The sequence below is a fragment of the Cyprinus carpio genome, chromosome A5 (assembly GCF_018340385.1).
Source record: "Cyprinus carpio isolate SPL01 chromosome A5, ASM1834038v1, whole genome shotgun sequence".
Lineage (NCBI taxonomy): Eukaryota > Metazoa > Chordata > Actinopteri > Cypriniformes > Cyprinidae > Cyprinus > Cyprinus carpio.
Genome location: NC_056576.1, coordinates 17768679 through 17790533, shown reverse-complemented (window position 1 = coordinate 17790533; position 21855 = coordinate 17768679). Strand labels below are relative to the sequence as shown.

General features: G+C 39.6%; 1 protein-coding gene across 1 annotated transcript; it reads right to left on the bottom strand.

Annotated features, from left to right (window-relative positions):
- Window positions 1-387: 387 nt before the first annotated feature.
- LOC109079900 (rabankyrin-5-like) lies at window positions 388-21532 on the bottom strand. Its single transcript, XM_042756057.1, has 25 exons — window positions 21063-21532; window positions 18882-19086; window positions 17900-18018; window positions 17587-17722; window positions 11548-11671; window positions 10792-10941; window positions 9964-10129; window positions 9550-9754; window positions 9385-9453; window positions 8695-8894; window positions 8504-8601; window positions 5960-6170; window positions 5764-5862; window positions 5521-5674; window positions 5135-5303; window positions 4863-4981; window positions 3805-3961; window positions 3453-3653; window positions 3169-3345; window positions 2922-3069; window positions 2688-2778; window positions 2482-2606; window positions 2213-2359; window positions 2028-2118; window positions 388-1867 (listed from the first exon to the last, which is right to left on the bottom strand). The coding sequence occupies exons 1-25, from the start codon at window positions 21070-21072 to the stop codon at window positions 1735-1737; spliced, it is 3504 nt and encodes a 1167-aa protein (XP_042611991.1). The 5' UTR covers window positions 21073-21532; the 3' UTR covers window positions 388-1734.
- Between the last annotated feature and the right edge of the window lie 323 nt (window positions 21533-21855).

Below are 21855 nucleotides of genomic sequence, written 5' to 3'. Positions count from 1 at the left end.
TTTTGATGGGTTTAAATTTATTGTAGCAGTCACATTCTAAGTGAATGATGCTGCTTGTTATTTATATAGCTATGTTTCTAATTTAACTGCTTTTCTGATTTAGTTTTCACTTCTAATTTCATTGCAGTTTGTATCCAAGTATATTACTTATGCCATAAAATCAAGATTGTTAATTAAATAAAAGACAATTTTATAGATTTTTTGCAATCAACTGTCCTTTATGTAAAGTTGTCCTCCCTTTCTTGAAAAGGATACTAGAGGCGGCGACAGGCTAAATATCTGAGCATACAGATACCATACAATGTGCAGAAAGATTAAACAGAGGCCAAATCGTAGGTTTGTCACATAGACAAAAAAGCACAACCTGCATTAAGTACAAAACAGTTGTAGTGGTCAAAAATATCATACATTTATCTGTACAATTTAACAATACCAATAACAGACTGTGGACTTGACCATCCTTCACAAACAAATCAAAAACTCAATCTCCTTTGAAATATGATCAGAAATGTAAAAAAACGTTGATAAAGTGCACCCGTTAAGCATGGACATGAAAAAGCATTTAAAAATGATAGGTCAACATAATGCGACGCGTTATGCCACCAAAAAGACTTTCGAAAACAACGATCAAGCGAGCAGCTCCCCCAGCGCTAGCTTGCAGGGCAAATGTTAACTGGAATGTATCCTTTGGTGAACAGAAATGAATAAAGTGTGATTATGATGCAATGATGACTAACAATAGACTACAAATGATGTCATGCATATGCATAGTAAGCATATCAGAATTCTGAACTTGTATTTCTGCACCTGTCTAGCTTAATAGAATCACAAGAAAATGATTTGAAATCCACATCAGAACACTTCCACATCTGAAGTGTTTCTCAAATTTTAATATGATGTAAACTAATGGATCGGTTAAAATAAAGTCCACCGAGTATGCAGATTAATACATGATTAAGTTTACTAATATTACTAATAACACAACATTAACCAAACAAGGTATATTTCTCCAGCTCTTTCTTTTGATTTGAACTCCAGAGAAAGAGAAATGTCCTTCCACGGAGGTTAAAATGTGTTCAAAACCTCAATACAAACACTGAAAGACCCTGCACAGTATGATTAAGGCTTCACACTACTTAAACATGGCTATCTTTCACAGATCCCTTCATATCCAGCAGCATTTCGCACCAAACAAACTTCCTTGAAATGTTCACAAGACGCTGCATCTACCTCAAACTGGCTTCGACCTATCTGTAAAAAAGAGAGTCAATTCGAGTAGGCCTACTGATGGCATGATTGCATGTTCAGTCATGCACTAGACTTGTCATACTCATGGAAAATGAAGTACTAATAATAACCATATATTGTCCGTATAGCACATTAGCCCTGTCAAAAACCCCAATGGTTATTTTTTAGTAGTAAATAACAGTTGCCCTTCTCATATCACACTTGGTTTTTGCCAAAAGCGGAACTCAGAACTACACTTTTCATTTGCATCTGCATTCCACAAGTTTTAGTCTGGATCCTCGACACGTAATAGTTTGGATCTAAAATGTACTGCTAGAACAAACACAATGTTATGGTTGTATTTTTTCCTTTGACCAGAATGGAATGGTTTTGTTCAAGGGCTCTTCCTCTCTTTGTTTCTTACTCCACTTCTTCATCCTCCCAGGCCCAGCCCGTAGATCCACGGTCAGCTCGGCTGGTGCCCGTCCTTCATGCTCCTCCAGTGTGTTAGGACACCCCACCCAATGTCAGCACATCAAAGCAGATGTCGCATACACGCACAGGTTTGTTCAGGTCAAATTTGATGATGGGGATCTCTTTTATAGAGCACTTATGGCAGAGCAGACGCCCACAATGGCGGCTAAGAGAGAAAGAAAAAGACAATAAAAGAACGAGTTATTAGGTTACCGTACAAGGGGAGATGACAAAAAGAGAACATCATCATAAATGGAGAGAAAGAATGGTGTATTCACAATGAAAGATGAATCACAAAGCTCGGTAAACAGACACTGCCTACATACCAGTGATGTTTCCTGGTGGTGACTCCAAATTTGGTCATACATTCAAAGCAGTTTGAACCATCACACCACGGGGGCTCTTTGGATAGCATATCTGAACCGTTCAAAACATGAAACATATGACTAGTTATATATAACTACTACCAGCATCGTAAATGTCTTAGAAACACTAAACCTGAATCCCTTACCTAGCAGACGGAACAGAAGCTGCTTAGTGGCAACTTGATAGTTGAAGATGTTGATGCCCTGGTTGTTTGTGACGCCAAGTCGAGCTCCAGCCCTCACAATGGCGCGACACAGGTTAGCGTTTCCTTTCATGTATGCCAACAGAAGCACTGCAAGGAGAAAAACATCAACTATCACTAAAAAAAAAAAAAAAATGGCATGATTGCTATTATTAAGGAAAATGATCTATGTGAAAATGCACATTCAGTATAATTGGTAGTACTTCACCAACCTGTGTTCCCTTCATTGTCGGGTTTATCCAGGGGATACTCAGGCATGCATTCCAAAAACAGCTCAAAGATGGCTGCTGCGTTCTCCTTCCCATACTGGCCAAGGACATGCATGGGAGATTGACCTCTAGAGAGGGCAAAACTATTAAAGTCAATGAATCCTACACATTTTTTATACATTTGTGGAGTAAGATATTCTGAGCCAAACCTGAGATTATAGGCCTCTGCATCTATGTTGGACTCGGTGAGTAGAGCACGCACATTATTCAGACGCCCCTGCATCACTGCCAGATGAAGTGCTATTAGAAGGAAATATAAAAGAAATGATAGAAATGGAATTTATTCCTACAAGAATATTATAAATGTACTTTTTGCGCTAAGATTTTACTGATTTACACTGACTACTGAGCCCTTTTACTGCAAGTGTAGCACAATAGTCTACCATTGTTTCCATTCTCATCTACTGCAGCGAAATCAACACCATTCTCGATCAGGACAGAGCAGATTGTGGAAAGATCCTGTTGTGCAGCGAGATGCAGTCCCGTCTGACGATGCTTGGTCAACTCGTTTACTTTAGCACCAGCCAAGAGCTGCAATCCACACATACATAAGAGAAATCACAAATATATGTTTCAGTTCTTGACTTGGAAATAATAGAATAAAATAAAAAATAATTATCTTTGCTTTACCAGATTTCTGACAATGATCTCTGATCCCGCCTGTACGGCCAAGTGTAGAGGAGAAAGTTTGGCACTGTCCTGCACTCTGGAGTTCACGTTGGCCTGTACACTAATGAGAAAGAGCACACTCTCTATGTCCGAGTTCTGCACAGCAACATGCAGGAAGTTGCGACCTTTGTTGTCCACCTAAACAAAGAGAGAGACCATTTATCCAGTGGCTTGTGACATCACACATATACAAACAATGTGGAGTAATTTCATCTTTGTCTGTGGGTATAATAAGGCCCACGCACCTGTTCAGCAGCACCAGGCTCTCTCTTGAGGATGGCTTCGGCAGCCTTATTGTTCTTATGGGTCATGGCACAGGCAAATGGTGTCATGCCTTGTCTGTCTCGAACATTCAACCGGATTTCTGGGTGGGAGATGAGCAGCTGGATGATGACGCTTTGCTGGTTGCTGATGGCGACATGGATGGGAGCACGACCCTCTGAATCCTGCATACAGAGAAATGGATACTGCAGCTATCAGGACATTTTAGCCTGTGTGTACATGGAACATATCTGCATATAGCCCCTGTTAAATTGCGTTCTGTCATCTACAGAAAAAGAGAGAAGAACTAGAGTGAATGTATGCATCTGTATGAACCTGTGCGTTCACATTGGCTCCGAACTCCAAAAGGCACTGGGCCACCTCCTCCAGACCCCAGGACGCAGCCAGATGCAGTGGGCTCTGTCCATCTCTCGCCTCCTCATCTCCCTCACCGTTAGGACCAGGCCTCCTCGGGCTGTTCACATCACAGCCACTGAAAACACAAGTTGAGATCAGATTAGAGTCTTGACTATTGACAATTCTGCTATATATATATATAAGCATTTAAAACCTTGTGTAAAGGGCCAGTCTTAGTCTCAGCCTGAAGCACTGCAGTAATGACATCTTTTGTGGTACAACACAGAAGTTAACAGCACTCTGGTTTCCTTGACAAAAACCCAATAGGATTTTTTTTCCCGTTGACTTTTGGATCATTGCAGAAAATAAGTTCTGAGACTTCACAAATGAACAATTTGGATGGATTCTGAAGTCTAAATGCAATCACCTGAAGTGAAACGCTAAATCTAGGCTATATACAAACTACACCACAACTTCAACGATAACTAAGCATCCGTCAACTCTTTTGGTCTTTTAAACACATCTTCCCTGAAAGTCTGGGTTAGAATAATTTGCAATTATAAACAAAACAAGTGAGTATATGATGTTTAAGGTAATCAGCAATAAATGTAGTCCCATTTAGCCACTTTTTTTTGGCCTTTATTATGAAACTTAAAAAAAAAAAAAAAAAAAAAAATCACAAGGGGGTATTATGTTGTAGAATAAAACCTGAAAATATGTGTTAAGCACAGAACTTATTTCAGGCATTTCACCAAAGATCAATTTCAAAAATTGATGGAAACGATGGAAACGGAAGTGCTAAAATACTAACTTATTTCTGGATTTTGCCCTACAAAAATATGTCATCCTGCAGCACTCTATAGGAATTAAGCTATAGAAACACCACCAATCAGTTAGTGTTTTGCATTGAAAATGAAACACCACCAATCAGTTAGTGTTTTGCATTGAAAATGTCAACTTGATGACCTGTCATGCTCATTTTTTACAATGCAAATTCTGCTCAGAAGCAAGATAAAATAAGGAGAGGTTTTGCAAACCTGCGTATAAGGAAGCAGCCAGTGAACTCGTTGTTCTCATCGATGGCTCTGTGGAGAAGAGTCTGATGACATCCTCCAGGCCCTGAACTCCAACAGGTTGCATCACACCCGTGCCTGACCTAATCCAAAAATTAACAGCAACAAGTCAAATCAACTCATCATAGACAAGCATTATTTTTTTTTTTAAATATGGAAAATAAATGTTTTAAGATCAACAATATATTAAATGAAGTTAAAACGATCCAAATCAGTAAATGGAAAAATATTCTCACCAATGTGGAAGCTATGTCCTCCAAACCATTTTCTAGAGCCAGCCAGAGTGGAGGATCACCCTTCTCATCCACCACTGACATGTCTGCTCCTCTTGTGCAGATGGCGTCCACTACTAAAGGAAGCTGGTTACTGATGGCCAACTGTAAAGCCGTCTGCCCCTCCTGGGTCCTAGAACAAAGCATGATTTGTAGTTTCATAAATTAGCTATTATGTGTGTCAACTCTTTCAGCAATAGCTATTTTGGGGAAACAGAGGGGGGGATGGGATTGAGACAGACTGCAGGCAGGACTCAAACCCTCATTGCTGACATTAACAGCACTGCTCAACATGTATGGGAGATGTATGCTAACCCACGTTTTATAGCACTATCAGGTAGGTGTAGTACCTGACGTTGATGTCAGCCTGGTGCTCCAGCAGGAAGAGGGCGCTCTTGCTGTCCTGTCTCTTTATGGCCATGTGCAGTAGTGTCTGTCCATCAGACATGGTGTCATTAATGGCTGCTCCAGAACCCAGCAGCTGTGCGGCGATAGTGTGCATACCTAGTGATGTAAATAAGAAAACAACATGAAAAACTGAATGATCTGCATGAGCAGTGAACCCACAGAAGGAGATTTTAACAGAAACCCACCAGTCCAGAGTGCAAGACCCAGAACGGTCTGATCCATTGAGTCTTTCAAACTGAAGTCAGGGATGATCTGCAGGTTGTTAGTGGCATGTAGTGCATTGGCTATGACGGATGGAGCAAAAAAGAAGTTATGAGTGACAAGAGATGGCACGGCTGCATAGATAAGCACTCAAATCAAACAACCTTGCACATCCCTCACCTTTCTGCTCTAGTATGACAGACACCACATCTGGGTGGTTGTGAATGATGGCCAGGTGGAGCGGACTTTGCAAGGAGACTCCTTGGTTTTTCTCGACTCCATCAGGCAGGGCGCTGTCAGTCTGCAGGTTAGGATTCGCCCCCTGCTGGAGCAACTCTGCTGTTAGCCCCGCCAAGCCACATCGGCAAGCAGTATGGAGGGGGGTCTCACCCTAAAAAAGAAAATGTTATCATATTATATATATATATATATATATATATATATATAAATATATCTATATATATATATAGATATATATATATATATATATATATATAATTTATATATAATAATATATAATTTATAATAATCCACCCCTTTACTATTTCTTGTGTTTCATTCATATATATCAAAGGTATATACACTACCGTTCAAAAGTAATTAAACAAATACTATAACAAACAACAAGTCCTGCCATTTATTTCAGATCAAAGTGGTGCAGAAACATTTCTTGTCAATTTAAAATAACTGTTTTCTATTTTGATGAATTTTAAAATTTAATTTATTCCCTAATTTCAGCAGCCATCACTCCAGTCTTCAATGTCACATGAGCCACGGTGCAGAAACATTTCTTGTTATCAATGTTGAAAACAGTTGCACAATCTGAAGCTCAAAATAAGAGCATTTATTTGACTTTGAAATCTTTTGTAACATTTGTAACATTTTTGAACAATTTAATGTATCCTTGCTGAAAAAAAAAAAAGTAATCTTTCTGAGCTCGAACTTCTGAACAGTAATGTAGTAATGTGTGTGTGTATATATATATATATATATATATATACACACACACACACACACACACACATATACATACAGGTGCATCTCAGTAAATTAGGATGTTGTGGAAAAGTTCATTTATTTCAGTAATTCAAATTGTGTAACTTGTGTATTAAATAAAATTGAGTGCACACAGACTAAAGTAGTTTAAGTCTTTGGTTCTTTTAATTGTGATGATTTTGGCTCACATTTAAACAAGATTAACATCTCAACAAATTAGATTATGGTGACATGCCAATCAGCTAATCAACTCAAAACACCTGCAAAGGTTTCCTGAGCCTTCAAAATGGTCTCTCAGTTCAGGCTACACAATCATGGGGAAGACTTCTGATCTGACAGTTGTCCAGAAGACAATCATTGACACCCTTCATAAGGAGGAAAAGCCACAAACATTCATTGCCAAAGAAGCTGGCTGTTCACAGAGTGCTGTATCCAAGCATGTTAACAGAAAGTTGAGTGGAAGGAAAAGGGTGGAAGAAAAAGATGCACAACCAACCGAAAGAACCGCAGCCTTATGAGGATTGTCAAGCAAAATCAATTCAAGAATTTGAGTGAACTTCACAAGGAATGGACTGAGGCTGGGGTCAAGGCATCAAGAGCCACCACACATAGACACATCAAGGAATTCGGCTACAGTTGTCGTATTCCTCTTGTTAAGTCACTCCTGAACCACAGACAACGTCAGAGGCGTCTTACCTGGGCTAAGGAGAAGAAGAACTGGACTGTTGCCCAGTGGTCCAAAGTCCTCTTTTCAGATGAGAGCAAGCTTTGTATTTCATTTGGAAATCAAGGTTCTAGAGTCTGGAGGAAGGGTGGAGAAGCTCATAGCCCAAGTTGCCTGAAGTCCAGTGTTAAGTTTCCACAGTCTGTGATGATTTGGGGTGCAATGTCATCTGCTGGTGTCGGTCCATTGTGATTTTTGAAAACTAAAGTCACTGCACCCGTTTACCACGACATTTTGGAGCACTTCATGCTTCCTTCTGCTGACCAGCTTTTTGAAGATGCTGATTTAATTTTCCAGCAGGATTTGGCACCTGCCCACACTGCCAAAAGTGCCAAAAGCACCAAAAGTTGGTTAAGTGACCATTGTGTTGGTGTGCTTGACTGGCCAGCAAACTCACCAGACCTGAACCCCATAGAGAATACAGAGAATCTATGGGGTATTGTCAAGAGGAAAATGAGAAACAAGAGACCAAAAAATGCAAATGAGCTGAAGGCCACTGTCAAAGAAACCTGGGCTTCCATACCACCTCAGCAGTGCCACAAACTGATCCCCTCCATGCCACGCCAAATTGAGGCAGTAATTAAAGCAAAAGGAGCCCCTACCAACTATTGAGTACATGTACAGTAAATGAACATACTTTCCAGAAGGCCAACAATTCACAAAAAAGCTTTCACTTAATTTATTTATTGGTCTTATGAAGTATTCTAATTTGTTGAGATAGAAAATTGGTGGGTTTTTGTTAAATGTGAGCCAAAATCATCACAATTAAAAGAACCAAAGACTTAAACTACTTCAGTCTGTGTGCACTGAATTTTTTTAATACACGAGTTTCACAATTTGAGTTGAATTACTGAAATAAATGAACTTTTCCATGACATTCTAAATTACTGAGATGCACCTGTATATATATATATACCTGTTCTATTTAATTGTTTTGATGACTCCACTATTATTCTATAACATGTGACTGGCAGTGTATTTCTAATCAAAGCTGACAGACTCACCCATTTGTTAGTGTGATTAACTTTAGCTCCATGTGTAGCCAAGAAGATAGCGGCCGCTTCACTTCCTGTGATAGCTGCTCTCTGCATGAGGCAGTTACCTGAGGAAGAGGTGTTGTGATTAACAGGTATGAAAGGAGTAATGACTAAACAAACACTGTTAAACTTTTTATAATGTGTGAGATGTGTGGTACCGTTGGAGTCTGGTGCATCAGGATTGCTCCCTCTCTGTATGAGCCGTGCTGCAAAACTGTTCTCGTCAAATGAGGTTCCATTCACAACAGGAGCTTCATCTTCAAAAGGGTTGACGGAGGGGTCAGAGGCCACAGTGATGTACTGCAGAGCCAGCCACAGTGCAGTGCTGCCTTCATGGTCTTTCAGCTCCAGGTCCAACCTACGCATGAAGGGGAGGAATTGCAGTGTTACACAAGGGAAACAGGAAAAGGACACTGTTACACCAAGAGGTAGAGGCAACTATCTCTATGTTCGAAATTCTAGCATACGAACCAGTATATACTTTTACATACTCTGTGTATTTATTAACAGACACATGAAGAATACATAATTAATGCTTTTTTTTTAATCCAACTCTTGGCAGTCAAAATCAAGATAAAGAGTACAAATAAAATTTTGATATTACATCCCATTGCTTTATCACAATGGAAGGTCATATAATGCATTATGGGATATATAATCCCACACAGTACTCTGTTGCATTTGAACATTTTGAAACAAACAAGTTTTATATAATTTTGCGTATTACATGCATAGAGATATTTCACATGCTGCTCAAACAGTACAAGTAGTATAACATTTTATTAACTACTGTACAAATTTAATTTCAGATCATTCATTTAGAAAATGATAACCATGTTTAATCTTACTGTTTGCATTGCAGCAGCTGGTTAAAGACCGGCTCGTTTCCTGACACCACAGCCTCATGTAATGGCGTCCTATAAAAATAACCAAGTCATGAATACAATGAATAAGTTGTACTGCCATAAACATAGTCATTATACAGAAGAAACCCTTCATTATTTGTTACCCACCGTCCTTTGCTGTTTTGCATGTTTGGGTTGGCACCAGCTTTGAGCAGAGCCTCAGCGATGTCGGCCATGCCAGCCATAACTTCATCACTGTGTTTTTTAGGGCTGAAAGAGCAGACCAGGTGCAGAGGCGTCTCCACAGCCCCCACTGTGGCAGCGTTCACCTGTGCGGAGTGACGGATCAGAAAAGTGGAGGCAAACTCATCTCCTAAAAAGACAGGGAGAGAGAAACACACAAGACGGAGAGAGTACTTAAGACCACCAAAAGGAAAAAATAATTCTCAAAAGATTCTTGATGGATCTCAAAGTTTCAGCAGCAGTCTTTTGTAACTGAAGGTGGCTTTGTGCCAACTTCACATTCTTGGTAAATGTGCCACATTCAGTTATTCCCTCTGTCCAAATACAAGCACTCGTCACCTCTCTGGATAGCCTTGTGTAGAAGACTCCAGCCGCTCTGGTCCACCATGTCTACATCCGCCTTGTTGTTGACCAGTGTGGTGGCGATGCTCTCCAGTTTTTTGGACAGCGCCAGATCCAGCGCCAAGTCTCCATTATTGTCCAGCTCATTCAGCTTTCCAGGTAACTTTGGAATGAGATAAAAGAAATATGGTAACACTCTATTTTAAGGACTAATTCTCACTGTCAGCACATATTCATGCCTTATTCTGCATGACCATATTTTAGATCCCTTAATGCTACTCCATACCTAAACTTAACAACTACCTTATTAACTATTAATAAGCAGCAGCAAATTAGGAGTTTATTGAGGCAAAAGTCATAGTTAGTTAATAGTGAGAATTGGACCTTAAAATAAAGTCTGGCCAGAAACATTTTTCCTAATGACTTTGCCAGGCAATATACTAGCTTATAAGTAGAGAATCATACATTTATTAGTGGAGAAAATGTGACTATATCCAGCAGAGTATGTTGTAAAAATATAAATAATAAATAGATACATTTTACGTAATAATTTCACATATTGTTGGGCTTATGCGTGTAATTCAAAATATAATTAGTAATATTACTAATTATTTTATACTAGATTATTTAAATATCATGTTGGGTGACCACTAGTTATCTGACCTGAAGAAAACATTAACCATACCGAAAACATCACCTGATTTATTTTCAATCACTGTATGTATGTATGTGTATGTATATATATATATATATATATATATATATATATATATATATATATATATATAGCAGTAACATGTCTGTGATTCAGTGTTGGCTTTTTACCTGGGCGTCCATCTCTATCAGATAAAGGAAGACCACATCTTCTCGTTCTACTTTAATTGCTTTGTGAAGGGGGTACTCGGTCTTGGATTTGATCATCTTATAGAGCAGCTGAGCATCCATAGTACTGAAGTCCTCTTTCCGAAGATCATCCTGTTTGAGAGGGTAAAGAAATAAATATGAAACTTATTTAAGCATCTATTCGTTAGGAAACCCTCCATTCTACATTGATACACACTCAAAAATAATAATAAAAATAAAAACTTATTGCATATTGATTTCCTCCTTTAAAACAGCAGGTGACTTCTTTTAATAATTATGCAAATCTCAATCTGTTCTGTCAAGGTCTTGATGAAGGTCTGCTAAGCTCATATTGATGTGTTTGGTTTCACTCAGCAAAGAGAGCGTCTGTAAACCCACCACAAGGTTTCCTTATCATCCCGGTCATAAACATAACCTTGAGAATCAATCTTTACGCATTGTGGGGATTTACAAGGAGTCATAAAGGAGACTCCATACATCAAGGAGAACAAGAAGACCCTGCTGCTTTTAAACAGAGAGAATTAAATAAAGGAAGGCTATTTTTCATAGTAAATCTGTCACGTTATTAATCAATGTTTATTTTATTAATGCTGATAAAATGATGCCTAGAACTTTAGTGTATTAATGAACATCAAAGCTATTCGTATCTTTAGAAATAATTCCACATCTGATGAGTCTTTGGAGGAAGAGGATGATGACTGTATTCATCTGACTCACCCAGTGACTGGCAATGATTTCTCCACAATAGTTCATCAGTGTTGTGGCGTCCAGCTCTTCAGCTGTCTGGTAGAATCTGATACAGTTCCTCACGTTCACTGATGACATCACTCCTTTCTCACATCTGCGTTTGAAAAACAATTTATGTGTTTAGAGCTCACTGTTTATTCTTTAACACTAATAATTTAATTCTGCGCATTAAATGTAAACATTCAAATTGTTTTCTCTATATTTTATAAAAAGGATGATATTGAATTATCACTTACTATTATCACATAACCTCAGACCATATACTCAATTTATATAGGTTATTATACTAGGTCCTCTTTCCCTATTTCACCTTCTGATTTTTACAATAACACTTATATATATATATATATATATATTATATATACACAAACATTCAAATGTTTGGGGTCAGTACAATTTTATTTTAAGAAATGAATACATTTATTCAGCAAATACATATTAAAATTGATTAAAAGTGACAGTAAAAACATGCATACTGTTACTAAAATGTATCAAAGAAAGTTGTTCTATAGTCAGGTCTGCTTTATTTTGTTAATTCTTCCACATGTACAGCACATACATACAGAGAATTGAAATTGCGTTACTCTCAGACCCATGGTGCATACAGATAACACTAACAGTATAGCCTAAAAATCCAGATAGATACAGATTAAATATAAAATACAACTATGCAAATAAGGGCATGTAAAAAATAATAAAAATAAAGTTAAATAAAGCAGCGCAAGGCACATGGCAGATAGAGTGCAAACCAGTGAAGTGAACAAACAGTGAAGATAAAAAAAGATTGTAGTGCAAAAAACTTATTCAGTCTGATTTAAGTTACAAAGGGCTCAGAGAGCATTCTTTTATTTAAACTGACTGAAGAGGTAGTAGAATGATGTCAGTTCAGTGCTGAATGAGGTAGTGAGCAGACCAATGCTGCACAAAGTGACTGATGCATGTCACCGTATGTTAGTTGGAGGGGGGAAGTTGAAGGACCTGGGGATGTGGGACCCTGGGGGTGGGGGGGTTCATAGTTCAGTGGTGCCTGGTGCAGAAGAGGGATGGGGGGACAAGTTTGGGAGCGAGTTCAGCTACCTGACAGCCTGATGAATGAAGCTGTCCTTCAGTCTGCTGGTTGTGGCCTGGAGACTCCTCAGTCTCCTCCCTGATGGCAGCAGACTGAAGAAGCTGTGTGACGAGTAGGTGGGATCACCTGCAATGCAAAGGGCTTTGCATGTGAGACGGATTCCGTAAATGTCCTGGAGGGCGGGGAAAGAGACAACAATGATCTTCTCAGCTGCTCTCACTATGCATTGAACGGTCTTTTGGCAGGACATGTTGCAGGCGCCATACCACACAGTGATGCAGCTCGTTAGAATGCTCTCGATGGTGCCTCTATAAAAGGTGCACATGATGGGGGGTGGGGCTCTGGCTCTTCTCAGTTTGCGGAGGAAGTAGAGACACTGCTGTGCTTTCTTGGCCAATGCTGCTGTGTTTTCAGTCCAGGAGAGGTCCTCTGTGATGTGCACACCCAGGAACTTGGTGCTGTTCACTCTCTCCACAGTCGCACCGTTGATGGTCAGGGGAGCATGTTGAGTGTGCACTCTCCTGAAGTCAACAACAATCTCCTTCGTCTTCTCCACGTTCAGAGAGAGATTGTTGCAGACTTGATATGGTGCATGACTAGCCGTTCAAAGCACTTCATGAGAAAAGGAGTAAGTGCAACAGGACGGTAGTCATTGAAGCAGGATGGAGACGGCTTCTTCGGGACTGGAATGATGGTGGTAGCTTTGAAGCATGTGGGAACAACAGCCTGACTAAGTGAGATGTTGAAAATGTTTGTGAAGACATCAGTGAGTTCCACTGCACAGTCTCTCAGTACATGCCCAGGGATTTTGTCAGGACATGGAGCATTGCGTGTATTGATCCTGCTGAAGGATCTCCTCACGCTGTCAGGGGTCAGCGTCATCACCTGGTCACCGGGAGGAGGCAGGGTCTTCTGTGCAGTGGTGCTATTTTGTTCCTCAAATCAAGCGAAGAAGGCATTCAGCAGGGAGATGTTGCTGTCCCAGGTGGGGGTGGGGGCTTGTAGGCCGTAAAGGTCTGTATCTCCTGCCACCGGCTCCGAGGGTCTCTGCTGTCGCTGAAACAATGGGCTATCCTCCAGGAGTACTGTCTCTTAGCCTGTCTGATGCCGCGGGATAGGTTGGCCCTAGCTGTCCTCAGGCCACCTCATCTCCAGCTCTGAAGGCAGCATTCAGAATCTTCAGGAGTCTGTAGACCTCCCCTGTCATCCACGGCTTCTGGTGGTCCCGAAGAGTGATGGTCTTTGTGACTGTTACATCATCAATACACTTGGTGATGAAGGCAGTAACAGTCTCTGAGTACTCTTGAAAGTCTGTGCTGTTATTGTATGTGGCAGCCTGCTTAAATATATTCCAGTCAGTTGTGTCAAAACAGTCTTGAAGAGCCTCTGACGACCCTTCCGGCCACACTTGAATTTGTTTGTGAACTGGTTTGGTGACTTTAGAGCGGTCTGTTTGCAGGCATTAGCATGACAGTGATGTGGTCTGAGGCACCAAGGTGGGGGAGGGGAGGGCTTTGTAAGCTCCTCTCTGTGTGGTGTAAACAAAGTCTAAAATGTTATTATCTCGTGTTGGAAAGTTAATGCGTTGGTGTATTTTTGGGAACACACTCTTTAAGTCTACATGGTTGAAATCCACAGCTATGATGAGAAAAGCATCAGGGTGGGCTGTCTGCTGCTCACTGATGTGCTGGTACAGTTCATTTAGTGCATCGTTCCTGTTGTTCGGAGGAATGTATACAGCAATGAGCAATATGGTTGTACATTCCCTCGGTAGATAGAACGGCCGGCACTTAATAATCAAACTCCACCAGGGGTGAGCAGTGTTTGCAGACCACAACAGCATTGCGGCACCATGCGTCATTGATGTAAACACAAAGCCCACTGTAGGCGCACAGGGTAGTACGTTAACGTTAGCTCAAATGATATATAGGGAATTTTAATAATTAATCAGGAATATGATTAATATATATATCTCGCGTAACAGTTAAATTATTGAAGATGAAAAATAGGTCAATTGTATATATCAATAACTCATTACAAGGCACTGTAATTTACTCATTAATATGTCAATATTCCATTCTTCATATCAATTACCGTGATATCTTTTACTGGGAATTAATGCAAATCAAACAGTGTCCAGCAAACGGCCGTAAGATTAACTTATCAACTTCAATAAAGTAATCACTTCTTATAATTCCAGGAAAAATAGTTTCTGGCCATGAAACCATTCTCCCGTCCTTATAAAATTTAGGTTACTGAAAAGTAACAAATAAGCTTTGTAGCTAAGATCAAACATTTCATTGACTTCGTAATGTGAGCATTTTAGACAGAAGCAATCATGAATATATTGACTTTTAATAATTGAAATAATAATACATCATACTACGATTCACACAGAGTAAATATGCGTATAACAATACAAACAGTAAAAACAAATACAATACAAAACGAATAACAAAATGGGAGAGAGAGAGAGAGAGTGAGCGAGAGAAGGTGAGAGAGATAGGCAGAATCATGCAGAATGATCGCGCAGTATGGCAAAATCACATACAGTAACCTTTTGAAAGACAACAAGGAATCAGATCACCTTGAAAAGGGAATAGACAACCTTAAGCAGCGTTTAAATCTCTATAGAAAATAATACTTGCATGTGGGTATCTTTGTGCCTGCTAAGAGCTGGGCGTGTTCTCTCGTGTCTTCCAGGGCGAGCAGACTCGCGCGAAGTTTCAAAGGTTCAACGAACGTGGAGTTACCAAAGAAATGATTCAAAGTTCATCTCCCTCGTGTAGGGAGAGGCGAATATGAGAATGAAACTTAGTAAAGAAAAGAAAAGAAAAACGGAGATGAAAGCTCCCTAAGGAGCCATCGAAACAGACATTCTCTCGACGAAGTGCCGAAACAAAAAGTGCAACGAGAAAGTTCTGAGTCAGTCTCTTATGGAGCGACTGGGTTCACGCCTCTGTTTGCACGAACAACCAATGAACGTCCACGATCTGAAGCGGGAAAAATTCCCTTTGTCTCTGGGGAGACACCCACTCGAGTGAGTTATGGTGTTGTCAGAATTCAGCAATTATATTCCAGCAAGATGGTAATTCCAGAATAATACATTTTACTGTAATTTCCTATGTATGAGTGGTTCGGTCAAAGCAAGACGGTTAAACAGATAGCAAAAATGACAGGTAAAGGTAGGAGAAACATAAAGTTACATTCATATGCAGAATTACACACATTTAAAGTTTGATTAACACAATAAAAATGTAGATACTCAAATTTGATATAGAATCTAAGCACAAAAAGGAAATACAGTCAATACATTTAGAATATATTTACTTTACTTTTTCCTTACAAGAATTCCTAGCGAGCTGGGCTTTTTCTGTTTCTCCCAGTTGGGGTAATAAAGTTTTACGATCTGGTCAGGAATTTTAAACCCAGCCATGCTGGCACCAGGCCGGCCATTCAGCTTGCAGAGAGTTTGATTTACCTGCATGAGTTCAGGGGCTAAAAGCTTTGGGTTTTAGCCAAGGAATGTGCATTGTTTTAGATTCAACGAGCCATGATTCATTAATTCAGAACCAATGAATGAATGAACTGCTCATACGCTACACCACCGCCGCGGGTTTTACCTCCCACGACGAGAGCTCTGTTCACTCAATAGCATGTCAGCTGATCGAGCTGAATAGCGCAGTCTGGAACATTGTTGCTGAGCCATGTTTCCGTGAACACAAAAACACAACAGTCTCTTAAGCCCCTTTCACACTGCACGTTGGACCTGGAAAATTGCCGGAACATTGCCGGGTCACCTTCTGTGTGAATGCAAAGACGTCCCGGGATTGATCCAGGGTTGGGGACCTAGTAACATTGCCGGGTTCAGTCCCAGAACGAGCGCTGTGTGAACAAAAGCCAGAACTAATGCCATAAAGGGTGTGTCGTAGTGATGACGCACGTTATCGCGCGACTCTTTTACCAGGTGTTTTGATGGCAGATCAACGTTCGCGACGAAACAAATATGTGCAAACTGTAACAAAGCAGAGATCAGTTAGTTCCTCACTTTCCACGCTGAAGCTGAGATCTTAAGTGAAAGTTAACGTGCCAAGCGTTTTCGACTCGTTATATTACACGTCACACCCTGATATCACGTGTCTTCACGGGACCTTTACGGGTTGTGTGTGAATGCATGCACATATTCCGGGTAATCACTGGCAGTGTGAAAGGGGCAAAATCTAGCGGCACGGGAACAATGCCGGGACACATTACCCGTGTATTTTCCGGAATCGCAGAGTGAAAGGGGCTTTCCGGTCCTCTGAGTTGAGCGTAGTAGTCTGATGTAGTCCAATTTATTGTCCAAAGAGCATACATTAGCCAGTACGATGGTGGGGATAGCTGGCTTGTGTGGGTTAGTCCCAGTACCCAAGAATAAAAGCTGACTATTAGCATAAAAGCACAAAACATATAGGATGTCTGCTTGTCATTTAGCAACTGCTTTTATCCAAAGTGACTTAAAGCAAACCTATCGAGCGGAGAGGATTACGTACTTGATTCAAGGGCACTTTGATGATGGGGACATCAACGCAACTCTCCAGTTTATCTATAAGCCTCTTTCAGGTAAATGCCAGGTAAAAGAGCACAAGCTTTCAGGGAGATGTCTATTTAATTTGATGAGTATGACTCATTGATGGACCAGAGTGACTAAAAATTATGGCATGATGCATATGCAAACGCTTCATTAATCAAGTGTAAGATTCATCACCAAAAGCCTTTGTGTTTAACATCAATCCATGCTGAGGGGTGCTTTATATACTTGTAGTTGATATTCTTAAATGTTGAGTGATTGATAACAGCAGTTACATGGTAACTTTTTGCTAGTGAATCACAATGAGATGTAAAGAAAGACACATCTGTCCAGTCAATTGTATCTGTTATTCTAAAGACACCGTTCCCACCTTTCTCGCAGAAGATGGAGCTGGAAGCGGTTGGCCAGCTTCATCAGGTTGATGAGGAAGACATCGTCTCCACTCAACTCCAGATCATCCGTGTACGCCCAGCGCAGCATTGCCATGGCAACCTCTGGTTTGGCATCTAGGAAGTCACATGGGGAAGCACAGGAAAGAATCCAACAACAGGTTCAGTTTTGAGGGATCTGACGCTGTTGCATACTGCATTAGAACAATAAGGGAAAAAAACAGCCAAACAAACAAAATCTTGACATCCTCCATTTCAAGTGCAGGTTGAAGGAAACAGAGAAGCCACTGTTACCTGAGAGGTCCAGTTCTGAGGTGGAGGCCAAGTTGGCTAAGCTCCAGATTTCACTCCGAGCAGCCAGCACAAATTTATGAGCACTGAGCCTCTGCTCTCCAATCTTCACCTTCAGATCACTAGGAGAAAAAAAAGAAGAAAAAAAAAACACTGATCTTGTCATACTGACTTTACACAGCATTCCTGTGAAATATGCAGAAATCAGCTACCATATCATGTATGTATTATGTATTATGCAACGGTCTCAGATGGATCATTCTGTAACCTCATAAAAACATGGCGCAATATGAAGAAATTCAACTGTAATACAACTTCCTAACTTTACAGACCCAGCAGACATATTAAAGCCCTTTCAGCCAGCTTTAAAGCACTTAGAAGCAAAATGAAACAGCAAATCAAAGCTTTAATACCTTAGTGGTAGCAAATATTCAAATCAAGACAAAGTCACAGACAAACTTAAATATTTCAATAACTGTGTGAATCTTGCAAAAAAATGACAAGAGTTGAACAAAAACGTCAAGGTCATTTTTCACAACAAAAACCAAAGACAAAATAATATTTTGCATATAATATAAAGCCTGTCTTTAAGAATACAAAAGCTAAAGATAAACGTCCCTCAAATTTTCATTACCGCTACACAACAAAAACTGTATTTTTTATATATATATATATATATATATATATATATATATATATATATATATATATATATATAAATAACATATATTGCAAGTATATATCATTTGACATTTATAATTCATGCTGGTTTTAATAAGAAAATCATTCTATTTTATTACAGTAAATGCATTTTTTTTTTTTTTTTTTTTACATACAGTGGGGAAAAAAATAGGTTTTTTTGTTAGGGAAAAAAAGGAAAAGAAAATAACAACTAAAACATGTTTAACTTATGCATCTTTTTTTGCCTTTGAGGTTATGTATGACCTCATCTAACAGTATGTGTCAGTTCATGTCCAGTGCTCACCTGTACAGCTCCTGCTGATAAAGGTCAGCCACGATGGCCAGCAGGCGGCTGATGAAGGAGTCACTGGCCTGCGAGGTGGAACCGGGAAGAGAGGCCTGGGCGGCCAACACGGAGCAGCGCCTCTCCGTCTCCACCAGCTTCTGCTGCATCTTCACATACTCCTGCCTCAGCAGAGCAAGGTGCTTCTGCAATTTCTGCACCTCCTCTGTGGGCATGATGGAAATGATGAAGTGATGAGGAGCAAGAAGTGGAGAGATGACAAGAAGGAGTGATACACAAGGAATAAGCACATGGGGTACAAGGAGAGAATAAGGAAAAATGGACAAGAATAAACCGTTGAAGTGAAAAGAAATGTGATTGGTTATGCAAAAGGGAAGTGGAAATGCCATGAAGAAAGAGAGAGGGACAAAACACAGATTTCACATGAAAACTGCTGACGCAGACAGACTTCATAACCACGCTCAAGGGAAGAGAAGTGGACCACCGATATGTGAGCAGAGTTGTCTTTCTGCATTCTGACAAGTAAAAACACATTCAGCATGGTCTAATTCATGAACAACCACCACCAGAGTTCATATACACCCTCAGAATCCATCTAATTCCACTCAAACCACACAATAACAACTTTAAACTCGCCATCCTCAATGTGGTAATCACCTTGGATCTGTAACTAGAGGATGTCACAGCTTACCCTACATTCCAACACGGCCCGCTTCCTTCCTCTTTCCTTGAATATATTTCTGCCTCTCTCCAGAATGCTGAGACTACACTTTGCCATTGCACCACATTAGCTCAGGTACTGAGAAAGCTGGCCTAATAATGTGTTATCATTTGACATCTAGGAAAATCTTTGAACGTTGCTAAATACAGTAAGCAGCACCTGGTAGTAATATACTATACGAAAGCTGTGATTTTTGTGATAAGAAAAGTCTACCTAGTCGTTGTAACCCTTTAAGACTGTGTGTGGTGTAAGTGAAGGATTAGCATGCTTTCAGCTTAATATGTGAGCCATTTGCCTTTAGCCTAGATTCAAGAATCCAGTGTCCTGAGCAATCAACAACTCAGAGCTGTCCAAATAGGTCCCATAAAATATTTAAAAAGCTCATCAACCAATCAGATGACAGGAAACCTTGTGAGGCAAAAAGCTACTTGCAATAACAAGCATTTACAAGACTTATAGCGTTACCTCATGAATTACACAATGAATTCAGATGAAGAATAAATCATTCTCGACTATCAAGATATTGTGCATACAATAAATTAGCATACAATAAATTGTTCTAGTAATCTATATTCAGAAAAACATATACCCTTACAAATTCACCATAGCTTCAACAAATACTTGACACTCTGGTTGCTTTATTACAATACAGCTGGTCTAGCCTGTTATTAGCACCCTCATCTTTTAAAAAATAAGATAAAAAAAAAAAAGACAGAAAGTGTCTTTAAGCGGTTTGAAGATGTCGTCATTTAAATGTTTTTTTATTTCACAGCATGTTGTGGAAAGATAAAGAAGCGAGCTGTCACATATGAGCTGATAATGTAACGCCTGCTGCGATGTCTCTGCACGCAATCAAGATGTATTCATATAAACAACATGAGAGAACTAGCCTATACGTTTATTTTACGTTTATATCCATGTCATGTTATATATTCAAATACATCGAGTATAATACACTGACATATTTAATAGCTAGTTTGCATGTCCAGGTGAATTTCTCATTTAAGATTACGAAGATCAGGATAAAAGAATGAAAGGGGAAATTCTGATCACAAATGACTTGAAAGCAAGCACAAAATCAGAATACGTAACGACAATGTTTATAAAATCAGCAATTTCCATGTCAAAATCATAACACTGCATGTTCTGCGCGAAATGCAACTGGAGACATCTTTTGGAAAAGCATTTATCGGAAATTTATTTACGTAAGACCTCAAATCACCCGGTAAATTATTACTACCACCGCCCAGCACACCACCTGACTTGCGACCAGTTAGCTGGAAAAATAACTATCTACGCAACAATGTGGTTCATATTAGGCTTACGCGATATTTATTACCAACTGGCTGTGGTGATACCAATTAAATACATTATTAGGCCAGCACATCGTGTGGAGACACAACCGCTGCATGTGTTAAACAGCAAGAACGTGAAAAATATGAAAGAAACCATTCTCATACCTTCCGCCATGTTGGATCCGTAGCTGGTCGCCTAATACCGCGAGAGACCGCGGGAACAAGGTTTTGATTTGGGAGGAGCGCGTGTGCGCGTAAGCAAGCAACGATCCAAAGCTACATTACGCTTGTGAAGTGCATTATCAATGACCGATTAAGTAATGTGTAAGTCTGTGTGCCAAGTAAACCAATTGTACATGGTGTCTTTAATATATGCGCTCTTATTTAAGTTCCATTTTGACCAAAAGCCAACGTGTTCCTCATGATTGTTCCAGTCAGAGAAATTAGGGATAAGGAATTACATTTAGATAAATGTCCTCTTTGGCTCACATACCCAAACACCTTCTAAAACAGGGCCTAGTCTGTCGTTCAAAAGTCTCAGTAGACCTACATGGCACTTATGCATTTGAAGGAGCAACAGATGCCACGCTCAAATGCATATTTTGTTAAAACTAAACTGTCAATTGTTATCTAAAACTATTAAAAACCATTTGGGATAATGGAGATTAAGTTGAAATTAAATATTACAAAGACATACACGACAACACTTGTGATTTTGTTTTACATAATTCGTCTTACTAAAATTAAATAAAAAAAAGTAATACAAACAAAAGATGTGTTTATTAAAGACTACAGAACAGTAGGTATACTTTTCAGCCAATGTTAATGTAAAATTGCAATGTTTTGAGAAAAATATTCTTATTAAAAACCACATACATTTGTAGTTATGCTGGAATTGATGAATGGATGAGTGTCATAAGACATTCACGTTTGTGGCAACACTTTGAACCGAACAGAC

What these genes read in the sequence shown, in the direction of transcription:
- LOC109079900 (XM_042756057.1), bottom strand. An exon ending in CAGGCTGACATCAACGTCAG is followed by an intron (nt 5,304 to 5,520) that starts GTACTACACCTA and finishes GCTTTGTTCTAG; the next exon opens with GACCCAGGAGGGGCAGACGG. An exon ending in AGGACATAGCTTCCACATTG is followed by an intron (nt 4,982 to 5,134) that starts GTGAGAATATTT and finishes TTTTTGGATTAG; the next exon opens with GTCAGGCACGGGTGTGATGC.